The 26533-nt window shown below is 38.5% G+C and overlaps 1 protein-coding gene across 1 annotated transcript in view; it reads right to left on the bottom strand.

Moving 5' to 3' along the window:
* Positions 1–817: 817 nt before the first annotated feature.
* Positions 818–26533, bottom strand: part of ABHD17C (abhydrolase domain containing 17C) — a 28888-nt gene continuing 3172 nt past the window's right edge. Inside the window, exons 2-3 of the mRNA XM_027644434.1 lie at positions 5017–5196; positions 818–2329 (exon numbers count right to left, since the gene is read on the bottom strand). Of these exons, the coding sequence (XP_027500235.1) occupies positions 2110–2329; positions 5017–5196 (400 nt within the window). The 3' untranslated portion in view covers positions 818–2109. The remainder of the gene's footprint in view (positions 2330–5016; positions 5197–26533) is intronic.

The raw sequence follows: 26533 nt of genomic DNA, 5'->3' as shown, positions 1-26533 counted from the left end.
TAAGTAAAAGGGTAGCTATAAGGGGTCATAAGGACAAGAAACATTGCAGGCTGAAGTTTCAGAGCAACACAAAGTTCAACCTGGGTATGAAAAAAAACCAGTGCCCAATTAGGCAAAAATCCCCCAAGTCACTACATTGACAAGCTGACTCAAAGTTACCTTGACTACCTGTACCACAGACAGCAGCTTTGTTTCCCAGGGCTACAGTCTCAGGAAGCACACACTGAAAAAAAACCCCAATGTGGATTTATGAAGGTACAATAAATATAATATAAAATCAAACATGTATCTGAAAATTTATTTAAAATACAGGAGGGAAGTGGTGAGCTTGAGGTGATGAATAGGCAAAACTTGCCAGTTTTGGCTGGAAGAGTCACCAAGACAACAGCTAGGGGCCCTGCTGCCTGGGACATTTAAAACTCCCCAACTAGACAACACAGATGCACAAATCCAGAGCCTAAGGACCCAGATGACGTGGAGCTGGATGCATGTCCTCATTTCCCTCCACTCTAAGTGAAATTACTAGTTTTTCTCCTTTTGCAGAAATAGGGCCAAGGCAATAATCAAAGCCAATACACACTTGCAGTGCTGAAAATTAACTGCAGGCCTATATTAAGGATTCATAAACAACTGTGTTCAAACATTTCTTCCAGGCAACAAATCATGATTTTTCATTACTTAAAACCAGCTGAACACCATTTAAACATAATCTCTTTCACAATTCATTTACATACCCAGGTTGCTCTATCAAGAAATCTGTATTTATACTTCCCTTGTGTATGAAAATTATGTACCAAATAAGATTCAAAACTTGAGCAAGCTCTAATCCATGCATCCTTTATTCCATTACAATCACTGTGTTGCTTTGCAGCAACAGGACACGAACTGCAATCAATCGCGATCAATTTATACAACAATCTGAGGCTTACAGTACATTTAAGGCCTTTAAATTTGGAAAAATTAGACCTATGCTAGCAGTGTAACAATTTTTAAGTGTTTTGCATTTCTGATGCATAATCTGTGCGATTCCAGTGTCAAAGAATCAAATTACTTCTAAACTAAAAAGATCAGCTCAATGAAAATTTAGTTACATAATTCATCAAAACATAAATGTGTAAATTTTTTTTTTTTTGTCCTGGAAACTTTATAAAACTTTAATAGCAAAATAATATAGGGATAAAAACATATTTTAACAAAATGTATTCAATCATATACAAACCAGAATTTTGCAGTTTATTGTAACTAGACTTAAATTAAAACTACCAATTAAGAATCTATGCACAATGTAAATTCAAATATGTACAGTACTTTTAAAAAGTCTACAGGAATGCTTTACAGAAGGAAATGTCTGTTATGGCTATTATTCAGACAATCTGAATATTAAAATGAGTTTTCTAATAGTAAATTTACACACTTATTTTTAAACAAAAGCAATTTTGTCCCTAGATCCTTTAAGAATATTCCAGTTATGCTTATACAAGTAATGGAGAGGTCGTTACAGAGTTTAGCCCCATATAGTAGTTTGTTTATTTTCAGGTAAAAGTATATTTAAATAATTTACTTGGGAAGATCAGCAAGTTAACAAAAGAACACTAGAAGGGAGGAGGGGGAACTTCATCACAATAACTTTCCAGTTACAATACCACAGCTAGAAACTTCACAGAGAAAGTACTCCCTTAGATTGAACCCATGATTGTTCAGAACAAGCTGTAGCTCATAACAGTTGTGTTCTCCACACTGAGAACACAGGGGGAAAAAGTCTTTGTAGGACAGAATTATAAATGATCTGAAGTGAGACAGAGAAAACTGATCTTCGATTAATACAGCACTAGGTAAAAAGTGTCCCCATAAGCAGCTAGGATTCCCACTTCCTTCAGGGCAACGAAGCTAAAAATTGTTGGAATTACAGTAGTTGACCATATTTGTGTGCATTAGTAGAATCATTTCCAGATATAAAAGACAAATTTCATCAGATGTTTGATTAGAACACCCTCAAGGCAGGGCATTTCTTCATAGTATAAAGCTATTACAGCTATCCAGTTAAAGCATGTGCAAAAACAGGTAATTTCTTCCGTTCACAGTAACTGAGGTAAAATCAGGTAGGCTTCTTCAGGAGTTGGGGAGTTCGTGAGATATGAACTGTTTTAGTCTCTCTAAGTACTGTGCATAAAGCTCTATGTCATTATGCCCAGCCCCTTCCACCCAGAGGGGCTCTACCGCTCGCGGACACCGCTCGTACATGGCCAGGCCGTGCGAGAAATCGATCACCTCGTCTTCGGTACCGTGGATGACCAGCACAGGAGAGGTCACTTTAGAGATCTTGTCAATGCTGGGGGAAGGAAAAGAAAACACAGCTCAGTTCGGGGCTTTAACTTTCATACCATTAAACGATTGATACATCCAGTTACCACTGCACGTTTTCAAATGGCTGCAAATCGTTGGAGTTGTGCAAAAGCGATATGGGACAAGGCTCGTTCCCAAAATACACGTGTAAACAGGAGCCTGCACTGCCATCACCACCATCCCACCAGTGCTAACAACATGAAGTTGGAATGGGCAGCATGCAAATAAGGTTTGGCACCAAAAAGCCCCCACCAAAACAGAGGGTTTATCTATTACAAAAAACACTGGGAGGCAAGTGAGATTCCATGGGACATGCTGCAAATGTGGACTCTTCATATTACACATTATCACTGTCCAATTTAACAGCTTAGGAACGAATTAACTACATTCCAGTCATAAGATTTCATTTAAAAAAAACCCCAAACAACAAAGCCTTGCTTCATGAGGCTTGAACCTCTCTTTGACCCCCCAAATTAGGCAGATTCAGCTAAAGTGGGCGGAAAAATGAATATTGTTAATATTTGATTTGACAGAAGGACAAGTCTTTATCCTCCCTAGTAAAAGGTGTTTGGATTTTCCTGCTGCTGAAGAACATGGAGGCATGCAATTCTGGCAGGACTGTTGATTTTACAACATGATCAAGACTGCTTAAAATTATTTAAAAAATACAGATGCCAGCATATGCTGACTTAAAAACAGGTTCAGAGAAGCTTTATGAAACTATAAAGTTACCTAAAAACTAAGATGTAAACTGAAGCACTAAGCTTCACACATACAAACCTCAGCATTCAGTATTCTAGAGAACTGCCACTGGTATTCCAGTAAACATCTGAGTGTAAACACATTTCTGTCTGTCTCAATACTTCTCAAAAAAAAAAAAAAAAGCAGGATTCAAGTCATTTAAGGTGCTATTTAAAATGTAGCCTATTTCACTTTTCCTGTCTGGAACTTGAGTTGTGTGCAACTATGCTGCATACAGGAAATAATTCCAACATAAGAGAGGCCTCAGAATAATGTAGATTTTAGTTTTCCCCATAATTTTTATCCCCAAATTAATATCATAGCTCAATGTAAATTGCAAATATTTTATATTCGACATGCTATACAAATTGAAGTTTTAAGCCCATGGAAAAGGTCTATCCCAAAGTTCCACAATGTGACAGATGTATCAGCCTCATACAGCTACAGAGATATTTATGCATAATTTTTATGGCTAGATACTAAGTCCTCATTTATTGTAGGAAACCCCTTTCACTTCAGTATTCAGATAATGAAACTATTTTTTTTTCCACATATATTCACAGACCATTAAGCCAGATAATATTTGTATTTTGCAGAAAACTGGAAGGCGTCCCATTGCCAACTCAGCGACTCATAAAGCAGTATTTAAACTGCACATTAGCCTTACTTAGTATTCTCAGCCACACGACTCTGCAGCTAGAAAAATCTACAGAGACCAAACTCTCACAGAGTCCCAACATAAAATGCACATAATAGCAATTCACTGTAGGTGCACACAGAACTATTTTGCTTCCCACCGTGAAGACAGACAGTTGAGCTGCACACATTCATAAAGTGCACTGCTGTTTATTTTCACTGCTCCCAGTACCAGGGAACTCAGACTGACGGCAATGAAAAGCTCAGTAGGGCAAGAACAAAATACTCAAGTGCTACAGTACATCTGTTGTCACTGTTCTCCCTTCCACTTTTTCTTTTTAAAACTGTTATTTGATTTGGCTGGTAACAGCTAATCACTGTTACTTCTGCAATCAGAGCTGGTTTTAAGGCTTTGTTTTTTCCTGCTCCCGCAGAAGCATTTGTAAATATTGGATTTCAGGTTTGAGGATGATGAATGAGTTGGAGTATAAGTGCTTCAAATTCTGTCTGCACCTCCAACAATTTAATTACTTAATTAATAACCTGTTTGGAAGAATTCTAAACATGGGGACTGGACATGGATACTGTGAGAACCACTATGACTTGGTCACCATTCCCTCCAGTTCTTCTGGTTAGAGATTTGTACCTACGGCCTCCTCCACCTTCTAATTTTGATCTGTTGTAACCAAAATAAAACAAACATAAGAAATGCTATAAATATCCCTTACTACACTTATTGCAATCATGACCTGAAGCAAAGCCAAGTATTGCACAAGACTTCAGTGTCTGTTTTGTCTTCTCCCTTCCATGGACCACCAAGGTTTTTATCTGTGCCTCCCCTCCTCACCCTCAGGTCTATATGCCCTGCTACAGAGAGACTGGATTCCCCTCTCATATTCTCCCATAACTTAAACTGAGTTCTTAAAGATTCCTGGAATATCTGCTGTTCTCAGGACCTCTACTATTCCCAAATATTTGGATACTCTAATTTAGGTCTGCTGCAATTGCTTTGCCAATGAAGCACCATGCTGTAAAAGCAACTGTTTTATCCTAAAACCAGTTGTATATAGTTTTCTGTATGTAAAATATTTGAGAGCTTCTTAAAACAATCTCAAAATCTTCCAAAACAGGGACAGCGACTTACTTTGCTTTGGTCACAAACATCAGGATCTTACACGATCCCCAGCAGGGAGCAACAAATACAAGTCTTGGTATCTATTTGCATACTAGTCCCTTTTAAACACCTAAAGAGTGTGCTGAGCATAGAACAATCATCTTTGCAGCATTTATACGTACCTTGGAAAAGCATCAAAGCAATAGGTTTTCCTAGTGTCAGGAAAAGCTACCCGTAATCCAGACATCAAGGGAGAATGAAGGATTACTGCTGCACACTCGTACCGAGATGCCAGGTCTACTGTAGGGACAGTACCAATACTCTGACCATACAGGATGATGTTCTCAGGACTAACACCATACCTGTAGAGAAAAGAAAGATCCCTTTGAAAAAAAAAAAAAAAAAAAGCCAAAACACAAGACATTTCACATCACAGAAGCAAAAACCAAACCAAAGAAACTAAAAGAGCATCCCCCCCCTTTCCTCTGTAGCTCTTTAAAATCTGTTTCTAGGAGACAAGAACTTGTACATCTAAATTTTAAAGCAGTCCATTAAAGTAAATAATCAAAATATTACAAAGGTTAAAGAGAACTGTCCTCAAAGAAGGAATGTCAATTTGTTCTTTAATCTTCACCTTCTTTATCAACAGCTCTTGTTTTTCACTCCACAGCACAGCAAATGAGACCTTCCCCCTATCCAGAGTCACTCTCAGAAATTTCAGTTGGATATCCAAGGTGGTAAAGACCTTTCCCACCATTAAACACGATAGTTACTCCTCTGCCCACCTTTCCTTCCATGCAGTTGGAACAAAAACTCAAAACTGCCTTGTTAGTGTAGCTGAAGACAGCAAAGACAGGTCTGTTAATTTTTCCAATTTCTGATCAGTATAAGTTATTCCTAATTTTTCTTTTCCAGTTTAAAATGTGTCAAGTTTATTTTGTAACTATAAAGATACATCATTTCATAAAATTCAGGGTTCACAGGGAGTCCTGGATGGCTCCCTGATATTCCTGTTTAGTGTGTAATACTGTCCTAGCCTGTGTGCTGTTTCATACTGCAAAAAAACTTGAGGATGAGACTAACTCAGTTTTCACTTGAAGTATGCCAAAGGAATTTGGAAGGGGCACAGGAGGAGGTGACAGTGGATAGGAAGAAGTGAAGAGCATTTGGCCACCACAACTTGTTAGAAAAGCTGCTAATCAAAGCTGTTACTCAATTATAAAATATTTACCCAGAAGATTTTTATCTGTAACTCCACTTCCTACTGCAAGCTGTACAAAGAATAATCAAGTGCAGAAGAGAATGCACTTCTAGTTGAAAATAATTTGTGCAGAACGTGTCTTTTTGCCTGTCTACACTGTCGACAGTCCTGCTGTCACTGACAATGAAAATCAAACCCTACACTTTAGGCCATACCCCCTATGTCTCTGGAAGGTTTCAATTTCCTTGCAAAGCTCCTTGCAAGGTATATGGTCAGGCCTGGAGAGTACTCAGCTTTCAAGCATGAAATGGTTGATTTGGTACGTGCAGAAGAGAAAAATTACAAGGGAAGAATAACCAATTAATAATTAAAATTACAATTACAATAGAAGAATAATCCAGTACTAATCATGCAATTACAGGCTGTCAAGATTGCCTCGTTTTATGATGAAGTATAACTAGACTGGATTGTAGCCTCTGTGAAACTGAATTTTTCTTAGTATTTCTATACTGCTGAGCATAAGGGTGCTTTTGGCATCTACCATAATATGAATAAGCAACTGTATAAAAATATCTCCCTGGAGTAAAATTTTATCCTCTTGGTAACCAAGCAGCAGCTCACACTGGTGGTCTATCACCACAGCCACAGCCTGATGTTCTTAAAGAGATCTTGTGAAGCTCTTCTTGAAGATTTTTTTCCCCCTCCCTTAGTGTCAGATATAGTCCAGCACACAGAGGAGCAGAGTTGACTCAGTTATCAGATCTTGGAGCAAAGTCTTGTCCTCACAGGCTTCATTCCATGTGCTGGGTGGGGAGGGCTGCAGGCATTCACCTCCGAAGGCAGCACAGGCATCCAATCTGCTGATGGACCAGCTGTTGCATCGTATTAAAGACAGGCAGAAATGCATCAACATCAGGGAATACAAGAAAACAGGACTGAAACAAGATCTTCTATGTGGCACTTCAGTGGAGATGGAATGATATATTAATGCTGGTAGGTTTTGCAATACCATCCTGAACTCCAGTGTCGTGACAAGCATGAAGTTCCCTTTCTAAAAGGTTTACAGTACAAGCAGAATATGGAAGCAGATGTTTGAATGGGAATCACAGGGTAACAGGACAGCATAGGGTGGCAAGAGAATTCAACAAATACAATTGCCTAAGTATAGCAATTTTCTTCAACATTCATCTGCTTTGGGCTCACTCCTTTTGATGTTATTTTGCTTGAAAAATCTCAATTTCTTAGTATGCTAGTTAAAGTCAGATACAGTCTACAGAGTCATTAAAAAACCCAGAGATCTCTAAACTTAAAGCAGCCCTTCATCATTAAATAAATGTTACAACTATTCAGTATCCAACTCCATAGAAAGTCAACATGACAACTTTGACAAATGAAATAATCATAAAAGGGATTAGGATGCTGAGTTAGTGCACTCTTAGCCTACCATTACATCAAATGCCTTTTCTATTTTTGTATTCCTTCTGACTGACAACTAAAAGAATCTCTTGGACTGTTTTATTTAGGGACAGGCCAACTTTCCAAGACAGACAAGTTACTGTAATAGATTTATCTTTTAAGCCCTTCACCATTAGGCCATCAATCAACAAGTGAGACACTAAGCTTACTGCAAACATCAGCAGAAACAGCTACAAGTAAAATTTATTTATTGTGAGGCCAAAGGACACAGGACAACTCATAAGTGAGGGCCATGAATAACTGACCTGTGCAAGGTCCTCAGAGCTGAGAGCCAGGGCTTGGCTCCATGATCCTCCCAAAGGCTGCCCAGCCGGTGACTCAGCAAGCACCGCTCAGCTGGGGTACAAACCGACCTGGGGATTTTATCCTTAAAACACAACATGCTTAAAGCAAAGGCTGGGTCCCTCCCTCACTCTCTGCAAACTTCCTTGTGGTATTAGATCCTTGCACAACAGGAACAGTGATACAGAAAAAGAAAGAGAAGAGAGGAAGAGCAGACATGGGTGAGAAGGCAGCAATGAAAGGATAACAGCGACAGAGAAAAATGGAAAGAATATGATAGAAAAAGGCAAAAGACACTCTGGAAAAAGAGGAATCTGGTTACAATCTGCCCGCCTATTAAGGAAGAAAGTCTTTCCACCAGCTAAACAGCAGCTCCTAAAAATAACTTCCTTGAAACACACAAGCTTTGGTCTCTGTGGAAACAGAGCTCCATCCGACGGAGCGGGACAGCCAAGTTAAATTTCTGGATATGCTCGGGCACTTCTCCTGTGGAGCCCATCGGAGAGTTCTAAACAAGCAGGGCAACACTGCAACATGGAAACCAGCCTTCAGCACAGCCAAAGAGGAAAATAACTCAGTTACTGTGGGCATACGCAAAACACCAATTTGAAAACAGGGAAAAAAAAAAAGAATTAGAAAAGATAGGTATGCTTTTTTCCCAGAGGGAACTCCATTACTGAGAACTGCAGCTACTGCTACATAAATGATGCAAGCACTTCTGCTCCCCCTTACCCACAAACACTTATCAGGTGGCAAAGCTCAAAGCTCTCCAGCCTATTCCACTCTCAGTAACCTGTGAGTACATTGTGTGGCTTACAGATTACATTTATGTGTGTAGAAAAAAAAACCAAACCAGCAACCTTCACAAGCAGTACAGCTGTCTGTACCTACAACTTCAGGCCCGGTCTAGGAAAGGCCCCAACACACTCTACAGTTAACAGCCACAGTAGTTATTTTCCAGCCCCCCATGTTACTGCCTCAATTTATACAAATTAGGTTTACCAGCAGTTCTGGTCTCCCCATGCCAGCATGAACTACGTGCACCAAAGCTGGTTATTAAGAATCCACACCCCAGACTCTTTACTTACTCCTGCACAGAGTAATAAGAGACCTCAGTCACGCCAGCAGGTCAGTGGGACAGAGGAGACTGGGAATATTGCTGACAGCGAGTAAAGCAAAGGAGGATGGGACACAATTACTTATAGTTCATCTGCTTGGCCATCAGCTGTGGTTTGGGCCATGTCCCTCCTCAGTTTCCTCACACAACATGGATAATGGCATCAACTGCCACTGCACAGTACTTAATGTTTTCTGGCTGACAGCACTATGTACAAACTATGTATTATCATAAAGCATCTTTAATTATAAGCATAAGATACCAAATCCCTCCTCCCCCCCAGGGCTTCAGCTTCAAGCGATACAGATGGAAAGTTTACCACTGCTATTTTTACTTTCTCCTTACTCAGTTGGGAGTGCCAGTGGAATGCTGCTGTGGGACTACAGACATGTCACACAGCTGAAGCCCTGCAATGCTCATGGCCAAAGCTACAGCATCTGTGCCAATCCTCAAAGGTGCCAAATACATATACAGTAATGAGGCCAGTTCTTTTTTCAGGCTTACTGAATCCGGGAAGTTAACCACACCTTATATTTTCAGTTTGAATTCTTATGATTCTTGCTGTCCCATTATCCCTTACCTGAACTGGAAAGCACATAGAGCAGCATGGATATAGCAACAGCAACAAATTAGTTTTCAAGATCAGCCACAGAAACTATCCAGGCAGAGCATTTTGATGGCACAAAACCCATTCCATAATGCTGTTGAGACCTGCTGTTTAACTGCTACTAAACTAAGGCATCGAGTGACAGCCAAGCTCTTCCTTACAACCCAGTACATAAATATACAAGGCCAGGAAAATGAGGTAACCAGCTCCTGCATTCCTGCAAGGGGACTGAGTTTGAAACCGGGCACTCCCCTCTCCAGCAGAACACCAATGAAATCATTCATTTCAAAGACAAAGAAAATACAGCACACACCAAGAATGACACCAAACATGTCACATTTGGAGGAAATAGTGACTTCTAGAGTACCTTTGCTAGAACACACGTCCTCAGTTCTTCATAACCTATTCAAGTCTGCTTCTGTCTGTTTATACAAAACCATTTGTTACAACATACTGTTTATCCCCTTTTCAAAATGCATTATCTCCAAATTTAATAATCCAGAGGAATTCAGATTGCTTTTCAAGAAACACAGATAGGTTCTTCTCCATCATCATGATACACTTCCGTAAAATATCCATGTACATTTTCAGAAATAAGTGGCAATTTAATCCTCTATGAATCTAAAAATCTAATTTTGGGGATAGAAAGAAAAACAAAAATCCTCAATTAAGTAAAAGTCAAGCATGCAGATTGTGTACCTTGAGCATGACTTTATGTTGTGAGCCTTTTATGTTAAAATAAATCAACACTAGCAGTTCAGCCAATAAAGATTATTTCAAGAAATTTACTGCATCAGAACAAAACACTGACTTTCGCATTGTGCTTCAGCAAGTACCACCCCAGCATGTCAGCCAGAATACCACAGAAATTACAGCAGATTTGCAGCCTAAATGCCAACATTAAATTGAGAGGAAGGCATTAGATTAAGGATTTTTGGAGTTAACCATAACAACAACTGTCAAATGAGAAAAATCAAATTTCGAGATTCACAGGAAACCCTGGCACACAGCTAGAGTCTCTGTGCCAGTTTCTCCAGTTTCCCTGAATTCACACAAACATAGGTCTAAAATTCCTCACTGTTTTACTGACACTGACTCTTTAAATTATGAGATGCCTTCCTCTTCTTCTACCTCCTTCCTGTCCAAGTCTACAAGTACTATGAGATCCCACTTTAGGTACACCACACCTTATCTTTGATTTCACATTTTCATGTGTAAGAGCCCAAATGGTTTGTACAGTATTCTGTCTTATGAAGCTGCAAAAAAAAGAGACAGATTTTCTTGGCATATATCCCAGCACACTGTCATAGGAGCAGACAAGCAATTCCACAAATGTGTTCACACTCAAAATAATTTAAATGGCTGCCAGAGAAATTTAATCAAGGAATCTGCCACACCAGAGAGCCATTTGGTTATGCTATGGAGAAACCCCAGTGCCAACCAGTATAGGCTAACTAATGCTGGAGTTACAGAATGAACCTATGACTCTTCAAAATGCCCTCTTAAAGGCTATTTTCTAAATTATCAGCAAATATCACACTATTACAGGCTTGCTGGATTTTGTGACTGGAGCACTAATCCAGTGATGTACCATCTCTTCATATAAATAAAAGGATCAAGTGGAAGCAACTTTTAGGCACTTCTTAGGATGATCCTTTGCAGTACAGCAACTCAATTATACCAAAGCATGAATCACTTCAACTGGTTCTTGATTACTGTCTTGTGACTATCAATGATGTTATCAAATATTGAGAACTGTGCTCAAAGTTCAACCAAGTCCTAACAAGGCTATTGAATATCACTGGTGAGCTCAAGCAACCATGACAGAAGCAGGTGATCTACACACTGCTGAGCAGTGGAGCCACTGCAAGTTTGCCCTGAACAACCAGGTAAATGATATTTCATGGGATTCTCTAGTACAAACTGTAATGAGATTACATTTTAAATTAACTGATTTATGCTAATCTGCACTGAGTAGCTTTGGGGTGACAGCTGGATGTCTTTTTTTTTTTAATATAAAATCCAAATAATACTGGTCCATCTAAAAAAATTGCTCCTTTTTCAAATACAGCCTTAAATTACCTTGTGTTCATCCACCTCAAACAGAGGCTCCTGAGGATGTCACGTGTCAAAGTGGGAAACACCTTCCGTAACTCAGAACTGCTCAGGACTCAGAGGAAAACCAAGTGCTCTTGAACAGTCAATCCACTTCCCTTCTTTTTTGGCCCCCTGTTTTACCACTGAGGAAGTTCCTTTTCCCCCTTCAGCACCCATTTTGTTGGAGGACTTCACACCACACCACAGCAGCACTTCCAAGTGCTTATCTTGCACCACACATTTTTGAGCCAACTTACCACCACTGTACCACCAGCCCAGAGCAGCAACCTGCAGGTACAGATCCAGTCTGGTCTCTCTTCTGTCATTCATAAACCAGGCTCTAGCACCACAACTAGTTACAGTTAATGATCTCACAGCAGAGATTTTTTTTTTTTTAACAACTGCAATCAAACTGCATCTATCCATTCTAAATTTTCAAGCATTTTTCAGAAACAGGAGTCAAAAGTGAAGTGAAACGTAAGAGCATTAGAAAAAATAACAGATAACACACATCATGAGCCAGGAAAGAAAACCTCTGCAAACTTGTGTTCTGGAAGAAATCTCTTCCAAGCTACCTGAACAGTAACAAACTGTTGTGATACAAAAGGCAGAATGGGCAGAAAATTGGCAATCTGTGCTTGCAGATCTCTTTGGTATGTTTTTAAGGAGCTAAAAAGTAAAATCCATTTGTTTTCTCTTGTGCTGAGAAACCAACTGTATTTATAACACAACTTTTCACCACCACAATAACCCAGGATACTCATTTTGGTGTTTGGTTTATGATAGATTGCTCATTTGTCTACCACATGAAGTATCAGTTTTATGTACAAACAACAAACAGATTTGGAACAGTTGCTTCTGCCTGACTGAGGGTTTGTTGGGGTTTTTTTTGTTTGGTTGTTTGGGTTTTTTTCCCTAGATAGCAGGGAATGAGGAAACACTTTTCATTAGACGTACATTGAAATTTAAGCAGGAACTTGTGCCATGGGCATGATGATGTAATAGAAAAGAGTGACTTTTCCTCTACAATAATTAATTCTTTCATATCAAGTCAAAGTTAGCAAGAAGGCCAATCACAAGCAAAAAAGACTCTTGTAAAACATCCAGTAAAATGATGTGGCTGAGCCATCGGTTGGAACACCTACTTTTACTATTCTGCTACTTTATGACAAAAGGCAAATAACACTCCAATACTCAGTGCATATCCATGCAATGAGAGGGAGTGAGCACCTTCCTGAACTCCCAACATTTAGAGAGGGTTATTTATTTTATTTCTCTAATCATAGCAGCAAATACAAACCAAACCCACTGTAAGTTGAAATACAAGAACCTAGTAGCAGTGGAAATTGGAGCTATGTATATATACATATATATATATACATATATATATATATATATATTCAAGCATAATTCCTATTGCCCCCAACTTTCTTTGCTTTTGCAACCTTAAAAATCAGCTGGGGTTCTGCAGCCAGCACTGGCATGAGACAATAGCTTTGAACATGCATGGAAGCTCTCCACTCTTCATAGTTTCCTGCTTCTTCCAAAGTGCTTTCTTTGAGCAATCCTGATTCACACCATTTAGTCCCAAGACACAACGGGTAGATGGCATAATAAAATGTATCTTTCACTCCAGTTATTTTAAAAATAGAGCACTGGAGTTAACTTTAACAAAGAATTTTGCATTCAATTAAGATGCTCTGTAGCAAATAAACCTGGAATACAGAGGACAGGAAACCTTTACTGGCCACTAAGAACTATCTTTCATGACCAAAGCATCAATAATTCACAAAAACTCAGTCAGCTATATTCTATTATATACTCTTTACTGTAACTGGTGTACAAAACCTATATAGTCAGTCTCTGAGGTACATTCAAATAAGCTGAGACAGCAGAGAAAATTCAGTTACTTTCACAGAGCAGCTCAGTCTATAGTATCTTCTGAAGTGAGGAATTCATTATCTTCACCTCCAGCTTCTATCTCATCTCAATCCTCCAGGGGTACTTTTACCTCAACTGCACACAGTACCTATGCTCTATAACACAGAAGAGCTAAGACAGATGAGTGTGCTCCTCCCGAACACTTAACGTGACATTAAAACTGCAACCATCCTTTTACTGCTGCAAAAAGCCTGCACTTTCACTTTGGGCATCCTACACTCAAAAGCCAAAAAATGAGTAAACCACTCCCTAGAACTGTACTTCTAATAAGGGTTGTTATGAAGAACAAGAAAGATCTGATGATATACATCTACCTAAACACATTATGTTTTAATATAGAGACTTCAGTTAAAACAAGTATATGTCAACTAACACAGAAACTGATTCCCTAGGAGACATTAAGAAAACCTGAGTGCAAATATTAACGCTGGTTATGCATTCCCACAGTTTTGTGCTTTCATAGCTGTTTCTTAGATTTCAGCTACTTCCAAACTGGAGAGCCTTGCCTTATATCCGAGGCTGAAAATTCACGGTGAGCCAAAGCATTTTGGCTCACCTCCCAAGCCCATCACATAACCCTCCTCGCCAGCCCTGGCTCAGCACTGGGAAACCGAGGGTTTACAAGCCTGGAGGAAGCAGTCGTGCTGCTCTCCAACACCTCTCAAAGCATTTTTGTTTAGAAGCACTGTATTATTCTTTCAGTATTCCCATCTGTTTGTTGAAGCACCTCTGACACCTCCGTCTGGAGCATTGCTCTTGCCTTGACTCCTCACATCAAACACCAACTTTCTGCTGTATTCCCCTTACCCCTACACACCTACAGCACCACATTGGAGGTGAAGGCCACCCTGCTGTGGCACTAATTGCCATGAGCTGCACCTATGCCAGGCTTAAGCCTCTGACTCATGAGCTGGGATTACTTATCCAAGGAGCGCAGCAGCTTTTGACCGGAGCTGCTGCCTCCACCCACCTCTGACACTTCTACCCTTCCAGCAGGTACAGCTCAGCTGCCACAAAGCAGGGAATAACTGCTGAAGTGCACAAACCACAACAGTGTAGATGAAAAGAAATGGCGCCAGTTAAGTTTTCTTTCAATATATCAGGCAGTAATTTCTGAAAATACTTATCACTGTGTAAGCACACAATGAAACAGGACTAACCCTAAACTGTAATCAAACTGCAAAGCTCACCTAAAATGTCACACCTGCAGGTTTGCACAGCTGCAGGTTTGCACAGCTGGTTAGCCACACACACTGTAACTAATAAAAAAGGTATTCCTGACCTAAGGATCTTAAACCAGAAGTATATATGTAAATTCTGCTGAAGGCATTTAGTTGTCTGGATTCTCTAGAAGAATTAAATGGTTTGTTAAACTGAGATTAATCCTTTTGAGACAAATAATTGGAAGGCTAGATGAAAAAAATTCAAAGCACACCACTCAAAAAGTTTGATATCTATTGATCTTGGCCTTTCAACTACTCAGGGTAACTAGTCCCACCACTGTTTTAACTTAACTAACTACTTAACATTTTCTTTTATGTGGGAGGTTTCTTTTTGGTGGTTTGTCTGATTTTGTTGTTGGTTTGTTTGTTTTTTTTTTTCCATTCTCGCCTTGCTTTTGCATCCTCTTTCATCTGTTTATTGTCATTTTATTAATGCTTCAGTCTCTAAGTAACTACAGGTTTTACAAAGAACTTCACGTTTTCAAAGATTAACAACATTAAATGACTTTTTGCTAGGATTCTTTGATACAGCTTACAAGCCATTAAATGTGAAATATGCAGCACTGGTGCAGCATTTTCCTTACATCACTTACAGACAATTGCAACTCTATCTAAAACACAAGCTGGTAAAATATTCAAGTGTTATCACCACAGTGCTAAGAAGGGAGAACAAAGAAAAAGTTGAACCATCTAAACAAACAGCAGGTGCTTGTATCCAAAATCCTATTACAGCTGACATTTTCACACTGCTCTTCAAAGATCCCTGTGAGTTTGAATGCAGTGTCTCCCACAGAGCACCAGAACCAGAGCCCCAGAGGATTACACGGAAGCTGGAATGGATAAGGCCTTGCAAGTATGTGAGCAGACAAGCTGGATGCAGCATTTCTTCCCATCCAGAAGCATTAGTACAGCTCTGGCAGTAATTTGAGAGTCTCTGACAGAAAAGGGATGAGAGGGCAGGCAGGCAGGATGGAGGACAGGAATGATAGAGAGGTCCTGATACAAAAATGGTCGATGCCAATGAACTGGTCTAATGTTCCTAAAAGGCACCAACAGCAGATGAATCCATCTGTCCCCAGAATGAGTATTTTAGCAGCCAGCATTGTATGAAGATGACTCAGCTGGCACTTGGATTTCTTTCTCCTTTTATACTTACATTAATATGCTCAAATGCTGTAGAAGAACAAAGTTATTAAGTAAGAATGAGCTTCTCTCAAAGAAATGCAATATCTTATAAACACCGAAGGGCTCCATGCACAAGCCAAGCAAAGAAGTACAATGGCCTGTGTTATCCAGGAGACCATATATCCCACTTGGATAGTACTATTCAATTCTCTGGAAACACTTCACGTTTCTTTGAGTTACTCTAACCATTTCTACAGACTTGAAGAAAGGCAGTACTTTCTTTTGATTTAGAAATCAAAACAGAGGCCCTTCCTCTGCACTGACACGTCTTATGAATCACAAACAGGAAGAAATCCTACTTGGATAAGTGACACTGTAACCTCTATTTTTCTCCCATCCCCAGGTAAGTGGAAAAAACACACAACAATTTACTTGTAACAAACTGAGCCTTGTAACACTGAGTCTGTATACATTTAAGCATCTGCTTTCAAAAAGTGGCAAAAGCAGTCTCACAGAGAAACACAACCCTCCCGATAAGACTCCTCTGTCTCTCCCAATTATCCATTTTCAGACAGATTCATTAAATATTCTAACAAATATCAAGAGCCATAACTGCCAAATGGAAGACAGTCACTTCATGAAAGCAATCTGTTACTAGAAAAGATTCATCCAGCATCCTTCCAGAGACAAGAAAACCTCAGTGTTCTGTCTTTCTCTGTGCCATTTTTATATCAGCACTTGACTTTTAAATCAGACTCATCAATTCCTTTCATCCTGAAGTTCTTCCATTCCTGCCACTCAAAAATGGGCTGACTTGACTCTACCAGGACTAAAGACCTGTTGGTCCACGAAATCTATACTTTATCAAGCAAATATTAAAGCCTGCACTGTTTCACCCTTCATTTCCTCTTGCACATTTTTCTTTAATGAACTTTTAGCACAATCAATGTTCAACCCCCAGTAACAGTTAATATAAACCTAAGATGATTAAAAATATATAGCAATCATCAGGATTAACAGCACCAGATGTTCTAGAACAGCAGACCACAGATAACTAGTTCAGAGCTTAAAAATCAAATTTCCTAGCCACAGCCTTTATCATCACAGACCTAGGGGCTAAATCCCTCCTCCCTTCTCCCAGTAAATAGTACTTAGAATTGTGAAGAATAAAATTTATCACAGAGCCAAAGTTTCTTCTGTGTACTTCTGTTTGGTTGAAGTGCACATAAAACCTGCCTTGTGCTAAGAACCTGAAAAGACAGCACAAAAAAGTAATTTACTACAGAAACATATATCTGCATTTAATTACATGCAAAAAAATTAGCATCACTAAACTTTACTTGTCTTAAAGCATCAAATGTTATTCTAAAAAAAGGGAACAGTATTCTGTACATTCAGGAAGGTACTAACTTTTTCATAACTTTCTAAAATCACATCAGAAAATTCAATCTTGAAACCAGGTCATATATACTTATTCAGCTTATCCAGCTGCCTTATCTGGGATCATCCGAGTGTCTACAGAGTAAAAGACATTTTGCTCAGATTGTGCAAATCGAGAGGTTTTAACAATGGTTAAACAGCACATTTGCATACTGTGTTTTCTGCCAACACACCTAGTTAACAGAGCCAATTGCTTTTGTAGTTTTTTTGGTGAAAGATTTCTTGCAAGTCAACTTTTTCCCCTCAAAAAAGGATGTTTAACAATTAACAGCTACTCCACAAGAAGCAGAAGTACCTAGCAGTGGATCAAGGACAACTGTTAATGCAATCACTTAAGGTCATTATTTCAGCTGATGCTAAAGGTAGAAACTGACCTGTGGATGCATCTTAGAAATTTAAAAAAATAAAAATGAAAAGCAGCTTCCTGATGTTAATCACTACCCTGTTTGCCTCTATTTATGATGCAGTCCTTGTAAAGCACACAGGCTGCCTATTTGATTGCAGTATCACCACAGAACAACTGGTTATGCAGGAAAAAATGTTAACAATTCCAGCCCATGCCTCACCGGCACTTAACTGCCTCCCAATAAACCAGCACAGCATAAGGAAGTCTTGTACTGTCTGAGTTTCTATTTTTGAAATAACAGATAACAGCACAGTGCTTGGAAAAGAAGTATATTAATGTCTACATTACTATCCAAATTGGCATTTGGCCAGGTAGGTCTTCTGCAGTTCACCATTTCACAACATGGGCACTTTTTAGTTATAAACTACTGCTGTTTTCTCCCCCAACACATATTTTTCCTATTTATCTCTGCACATAGTTACATTTTACAAATTAATATAGTGTTTCCCTTTCTCCTAATATCATAAAGCTTTCAAGACAGAGGCAAAATAGAAATTTTTAAAGAACATTTTAAAAAGTATTTAAAGAGGAAATCTGGTCAGTTCTAGAGTGAAGAGCAGGAAAGAACATAGTTCACATTAGGCTATGGCCCAGAAGTACTGGCCGTAGTGGAAGGAAGAAAAACAGATGCCTGTTAAATCCTCCTCTCCCCCTCAAAATTCCAGTAATTAAATGAGCTAAGTTTAACTAACATTTGTACCTTTATTTCAAATTAACACACAAATCAACATAATTAAAAAAAAAAAAATAGAAAATTGCTGTGAAAGCCTAACCAAAGAAAAGAATAATTTTTAGTGCAGTTTCTACTGCTACTACATCCAGGTAAGAAACATCCTTAGGTTTTATGTTCCTTATTATGAATATTAAAGTGGATTTTTGGATGGAAAGAGTAATTTCCTGAAATAACTGGAAGGTGCCAGATCTTATTTTTATCAATACTGTCTGTTCAATGCTCTACACAAAATGATCTACAAGTCTTAGATGAGCTTTGACAAAAGGACATCCAATTTGGAAGGGTGGGATACTTGGCACCAACTTCCTTAGTCTCAGGGTAGAAAAGAACTCAATAAATCAAGGAGCCTTTAAAACCCTCTCTACAAAACTGCACCAATATGGAGGAATTATGACAACCTTATCTTTCAAGATTGTCATATCATTCCAGATCTATCAATAATTCAGATCCAAATTATATTCAAGTAGATTCTGTCATCTTCATTCTTGGTTAATGCAGATACAAATCAGAACCACTTCTTTTTCTAAAAGACAACTTTGTGCCTGTGTTCCTTTACAGACAGTTGTTTCTGCATTATCAGATTGATTTTTAGTACAAATTTCAAAGACAGGATAAAGGACTAATTGTACTGGGTTTGTGCACAGTGGGCTTTAGAAGTGAACGTCACATTACATGAATAATTAGCACAAGTTCAGGGGAGAGGGCAGAGGGTTTATCAGAGAACGCTGGCAGAGATACAGCAAAACCCAAAACCTTTCAGGGATATTGGTCAGGCTTAAGGTTGAAACCCCACTTAATACCTTAAACTACCAAACTGACTCCTGAGAGGGTGCTTTTCTTGCATCAGAAAGTGCTGCCTGCAATGCATGCTAACTCCTGGTGTACTTATTAACCAGTCTGAGGCAAAGGTTACATGTGCATAAACCAGAATGCACAAAAATAGTTGAAACACTACCCCACCTCTTCCTACCACTCTGGTACTTGTACAGTTTGTTAAGCTTGATAAGATGCTCATACTCAAACTGAAACACTAACATTTTCCATAATATTGACACACCATGCTTTACCAGGAAAAGACAAGCTTTTTGCAGTAGGGAGCAATAAAAAAATACTATTTAGAAAATGTGTAATATGCAAGCTGAGGTACATTGCAGTTTTTGGGGAAGGAGGAGATTGACTGACTCTTGATCAGCTACCTAAAGGTAAAAACTGTCCAGGCAACACCTCCAAAATTAATATTACACAAAATTAACTACTTCATTAAAAAAAAAAAGGCTCTAAAAAGACACTTAAACATACTCTGGTTTCTGTGAGAAATTAATATAAAGAACAAACAGCATGTTGGAGAAGACCTTTGTAAATTTGCCCTGGAGAACATGCTTCAAAAACAAGACCATTTCCTTGAAAGATGCCACTTTCCCCAGGCTGTCATACAGTCAACATCTCACTTAAATAAATTCATCAGATGTTGGGGAAGACATACAGAGCTGGGACAAGGATTAAGTTCTGCACAAACAAACTGGTCCAATGTTTAAGGCAGCAAGTTCACTTCTCAAGATTTGCCTTAAAGTATAGATGGTTCCATACAACATTTTGGATGCAAAATGCTCAGCAGAAGTCCACTCATTATTACTGTTGGCTTATCTTTTATTTTGCATGTTATTGAGGCTTGCAATTTATTGTATAGTGCAATAGTTGAGACAACGTGTCTTGTTTAATTTATTATAAAGAGCAATTAAGATTCATGGAATAATAATAATCTGAACCTTATCTCAGTTTATCTGCACACTGGAAAAAAACCATACAGCTGGTTTCACTTCTTTGCTGATACAGAACACCATTTTTCTAGTTCTATGAGGAGAGTCAAAGTAAAGCTAACTAGAAGTTCACAGAGAGGAGGAAAGTTCAGAAAGATCCCATAATCTGAGCAAAACCCATTCTAAAACAGCCTTATAAAGGAGAAACATTTCAAGCCATGCTATTTAAAGGGTGCTTTCCTGAGAAATGTGTTGGAAGTTGGTCTCAGAACTTTCAGACTGTTTGGATCCCATTATCCATTACTCCAGTTGTTCATTTGCTGCACACAAAAAGAAATGGCCATGTCATGACAAAAAGTTAAATTTCACTGGTCAAACGTACTGAGACCTTAAGAAATGTGGCAGTATCCTGAAAAATAGTAATAATGATAATAAAGAAAGAATATCTTTGAGCTACTAGCTGGCACTGCATGCCTTGAGAAGGGTTGTTTGCCAGACACTGAGCTATGCAGCTCATTTCAGCTGCATGCCCTGGCTGATAAATAAAGCTCCCATGAGTCAAAGTTCTCAAAGTAATATTTCTATATGTAAGCAGAATTTTTTAATCAGGCACGGCAACGCAAATCTTCCTAAAAGCATAGCCCCAACTGTCTAATCCAACAATCAATTCCAAATCAACAGTTAAAAATGACATTTTCACCTAGAAAGAGTTTCAAGATACTGTACCAATAAATAATATTACTGTCAGGAAAGCATACACTAAGTTTTTCTAACAAATTTGCAATACAAAATAAAAACCAGAGGCAATACTTTGAGATTACCTCTAATTTAAATTTTTCCCTCTAGACTTTGAGGCAAGTGTACTAACTTAAAACATCATCTTCCACATCAACATCACTTTTCATTTGTGAACCCACATGGAATTCCCCTTTTTGAAAGTTGAGAGGTTCCAGATTTATTTAATGATTGTAGGGATTTTCCCAAAGACATGCATGTGCTCATCAGGAGACATGAAACCAAGGGTGGGAAGGTGGGTGGGCATTGAGCCAGATCCTGCTGTTTAGCCCAATTTTGTGCCTTTGTATTATCTGGTCTCATAGTCAGAAAATCCAACCACAATGTTTCATGCCAACAGGAGAAGCTTTGTTCTGTAAAGTTAACAGAGTGGTTAAAAAAATATAAAGATATGTATACAGATAATGCCAATATAGTGCTGTCATTGTACAACTGGCCTACGCCTGCACTTTTCTGTGATTGCTTGTGGGCAGCAGAGCTTAGTGTGCAAGCAACAATAACCCATTTTTTTTCAAATTAGTCTTTGGAATAAAGAATGCAAAGATGTTCCTCAGTCCTTAAGCTGACACCATGCACCATTCATCCATCCCATTCTACATTCTTAGCTTTCAATTAAAAGCATCTTTATTCCTCTGTGTTCATACAGCGTTTCCTGGGTTTACAATCACACACTTCCCACTGGTCCCAAAACCTGACACACTGAAAAAAACAATGCTAACAAAACACTCAGAGTCAGGGATGAAATTCAGCTTCATCATCAGATGTCAGGCTGAGCGTGCAAGACCAATATAAGTCATTCACCTAAAAACTGGAAGGCAGGGCAGTCAAGATGAAGCAGCAGCAGCAAATGGGTCACTGCTGATTCAATTCACCAGTATTTGTCTCCAGCAACCTCAATTATCCACCACAAACTGACTCCTAGAGATACAAGAAGTTTGCCTGTGGCTTGGTTTGGACTTTAGCCCATACAAACCCAATTTTGTAGAGTTACACAAAAAAAGAACTCTTAATTAACTTCAGACATTGAAGATCCACTAGCATTCAAAACTTGTAAAAAGATGCGCTTCTCCCAGATTCCAGAAAACACAAGGAACCCCTCATCTTGCCCACAGGTAAGTGCCTGCAATTTATCTCAAGTTCAGTGGCAACTGAAGCTGTCTCCTAATCAACAGGAAAGCATTTCTGACCTTTTCAGGGGCTAGTTGACAAAAGCAAGCCTGTATGTGCACAAGCATGTTAGGTACAACACATTTGTACCTTATTTTATGACTCATTTCAACTGCTTCCAATGCAGCCTTGTAATTGATTTATATTTGTGAGGGAGGGCAGAAAAGAGTGTTATTCATTCTATTTATTATTAGCTTTAAGAAAAAAAAGGCTATGTTATTTGCTCATTTCCTTTACTAGTGCTGCATAATTTTGAGACTGTTGCCTTATAGTCAACAGAGAATGCAACTGGAGAACTAATTTCTCAATGTTTTGCTTAAAAGCAGTTTTGAGACACGGTTTTAAAGTTACTATCATCACATTGACCTCTCCACCAGGAACATCATATTAAAAGGAAATAGGAAATTCAGACCTATGTTCCACTTAGGCTCCAAACAGCTAACTGCTTGGCACTATCCCTTCTTCTAGTCTATCTCCACACGAGGAGACATCACAGGACCAAAAAAATCCCCAGAAAACTGAAGAGAACCCATTTTCTTCATTCAATATGGAAACAGAAATATCTATTTGTTGAATAAGTGCCAGTTTTCCCCACAAAGGCAGTTGCTGGCAGATAACCCACTTGCATAGCTTGAAATGGTCTCCATCTATCTATACCCACAGGTACCTACAATCCTGGACACCATTGCTACTTTTTTTCTTTTTGTTCTTTTTACTTATGCTCACAGATAATGAACTAGTGTAAGTTTAGCCCAGCACTTAGAAACGCTCCAAGGTAGCAGAGTAACGTAGGGTAAAGGTTGAATTTTGGAGGGATTTTTTGGTTTTGAGGTTGTGATGGACTGGAGACTGATCCTGGCTTCAGAGCAAAGCCACTGAGGAGCTCACACTCTGTCAAGACCAGCCTGAACAAATCTAACAGCTACCAGCAACATGCACAGGTCAAACAGCCACAGCATAGCAACCATCAGCTCAGTCTCAAAAGGTGACACTTCACCCAGTGAGAAAGGCAAGCCTTCTCATGCACCTCATGCAGTTTAGTGCTAAAAAGCAGACAGAAACCTTCAGTTACTTCAGCATGCGGGACTTAACATGTTCCTCTAGAAATCCTTATGTTCAATGCTATGACTGTGCTGAGAACCAGGTCCTACAACCCTTGTACATCAGGGTAAACCAACATCTCCAGTTCAGGCAGTTGAATTTCAGGACTATCTACACTCAGGATAAGATGTACTGTTAGCCAAAGGCTCCTTGGCAGCTCATTTTTCTTCCCAAATAACACCAGTTGCAAAATGTTCTTGTTAGCGAAAAATTTCCTTTTTTTTTTTTCTTTTTAAACAAGCTTTGATCTTGCAGTCCTGACAGAAATAGGGAAATATTTAACAAAACTCCTTTTACTTCAGTGAAGAGGTAACAAAGCTCAGTAAACATTTTGAATAACTTTGAACATCAGAGCACCTGTTTTAAACAGTTGTTGGTATTTGTCCCTGGGACGCTCATCATCTGAATTAATCTCTGCTCATTGCATAGACAAGAGGAAAGAATTCCGTGTGCTTCTATTTTTGAATAAAGTTATGTGCAGTTTTTCTTTAAATTTTGACCACAACAGGAAGAATTTTTAGAGAACAGTTTTTAGAAGTTTTAGAGAACAGTATCTTTGAACAATCCTTTGGAGACACTGTAACAACATTACCGAAAAACTGGTGGTGGGAAATATCCTACTAAAGTCAGTGACAGAAAATGTACCAGATGATGGTCCATGAACAAAGGAAACCCTATTACTCCAGGACTATTTATCGTTACTCTGCCAAGCACTGCCTTTGGTCATGTCAGAAATTTAGCTGGTAACCTTTTATCAAAACCTTTAAGTATTCAATCTAAAGAACTCAGATTAGATCATGCACAGAAATATAGTGATAGTGAAAGAAGATTCTGTGGCAAAGAAAATTAAACTAGAAATTAACTATTTTGATTCATCAAGGTAAAAAAACAAAAAACCACTGAAGCCATTATTCACCTGGAAAGCTGTAACCACTTCATCACATCAGCATGGAGACAAACTAAACTGACACAACCTCAGAAGATTAGTTATTACTCTAGTCTAATCCAATTAAGTGTATTTCCTGATTTTACTCAAATGAATACAGCAAGACTACTCCACCAACTCCTGCAAAGGAAACAGCAATAATCTGCTGATAATCTGCAACACAAGTAATAAAATCTCTCTATAACAAAAGGTTTGGTGTGGATTTTTTTATAACATCAAATTTGGGAAAATAGTTTAAAAAAAAAAACTATTTAAGCTTTCTAAACTATCTGCTATCCAATGATCAAAAGCCCTTGGAATTTCCTAACCATTTCAGAATTCATGCCATATTTACCAAGAAGGATAAGGAAAAATGGAAGTGAACCAATGTTCTCCTATGGACTGAAAGACAAATTCAGATGTGCACATTTTGAGAAGGAAGGGTTCAAACATTACAATAACATCCATCACTTATCAAAAGCTTAAAAAAAGTACTAGTTTGTATGGTGCACCATGAAAAACACATTAAGCTGCATTTTGTTAAATGAAACAAAAACTCCGCTTCTAAGCTATTCATTATTTACATTTTCTTCCCCTCCTTTCGGGATACAAAAGATGGACTAACAGGTTCTCCTCTTTGACACTTTACTCCAGAAGCACAGGGAGTGGGGCAGCCAGTGCCTTCTTTCATTTGACTGGGATTTTAAAAGATTTCACCAATCTTCTCCAAATTTTTAGGGAACATACAAATTGATTTGAATATAAATAGTATGCAGTCGACAAAGCAGTGCTGGATTTGTGCTTAAGCACTGTGCCCAAACCCTACGTGTGTATCCTGTTTTTAAGGACTGTACATTGTCTTAATGTAAAAGTGTTAGAAAGTTCAACCTTCCTATGTGGTATTCAGGAAAGGGGGGAGGACGAGGACAATCAAGGCATTCTGTGCAGATGTTATACTAACACAACCAGATATCAGGATAAGAGTCACATCTGAATAAAAAGCAGGAACTTAAAACCACATGGAACATGAGAGAAGACAGAGTCCAATAAACCTTTTCCTCATTCTGGTTCTGGTTTTGAAGCAAACAGAACAGAAATAAACCAACCTGCCTAAAATAAAACACTTCAAAAAAAATGTCATCCGTAGCAATAAGACAGAAAACTCTTTTTGAGTAACACTGAGATACCAGATGGAAATTTTTTAATCAAGTGGAAAAAAAATACATATAAAAGCCCAAATTAATTACTGATTAATATCTGATATCAGAACAAGAATAACCAATTGTACAGTTACGACCTCTGAAGAAAAAAAATCTATAAAACCTCATTTAAAGGGAATAAAACTGTATGTCAACATCTCTACTGGGCTGGCAGTTCACATTCAGAATGAATAATTAGTAAAATTATCATTTGAGAGTATACTTTATTCATAAGGAGAGATACTAAATTCCGTTAAATTAAGGCAAATAAGTTTCCTTTACTAAGACTGAAAAAATGAAGAACAGTCGAGACTGATTTTGCAAAGACAGGCTGACAATTGAAACTGAACAAAAAAACTTGATGATTTTATTTTTTCCTCCACTGTTTACAAGATAGTTTTAAAGTCATTCATTATGTAAGGTTTAATTCCTAAATGTGTACATGACAGAAAGATCCTCATTTCAGTACCTTGAAGAAATACAGTCAAAATGTGCAGCCATGTTGGCAAACCATGTCAGCTCACCATCATTTCTAAAATTTGACAGCAATCTGCCTTCTCCAAGTGTAGGGTTAATTGCCATCTTACTCGAGGCAACTTTCAAAATACACTGATAAATTAATAGTTGCTAAGTATCAGTGGTACTTCAGAGGCACAATTTAAAAGGGAAAAAAAAAAAAAGAGAGTCTCAGACTTCCAACATTTTAATGATTCCTTTCTGCTGCCAGGTGGAACGTCTGGTGGATTCAGAAGAGCAACAGCTTCCCACGGAACTTAGCACAGATGACTAAATGCTTTTGATGGCACAGTGAACCTCTATTTTAAGACTTCACTTTTAACTTCACATCACAGTTCACTACCATATGACTAGAGGCCAAACATTAGGAATTTGCATTAAGAATGAAAGCACACACAAACTCCTGGAGCTACCAATGAACTGCTGCAGCAGGAATGGTATAACATAACATTTTACCTCAACAGGCAGACTTGTATTTTTACTGCAGAACATTTCACTTAATTGTGAGCCACTTGGATTTATTAAAAGGACTAAGAAATGATCAGTCCTATAAAGTTCACACTACTCCTTCGAGAATTCATCAGCAGAAAG

Source organism: Corapipo altera, unplaced genomic scaffold (assembly GCF_003945725.1).
Source record: "Corapipo altera isolate COAL_440 unplaced genomic scaffold, ASM394572v1 50, whole genome shotgun sequence".
Classification (NCBI taxonomy): Eukaryota; Metazoa; Chordata; class Aves; order Passeriformes; family Pipridae; genus Corapipo; species Corapipo altera.
This window is presented reverse-complemented; position numbering and strand designations above follow the sequence as displayed.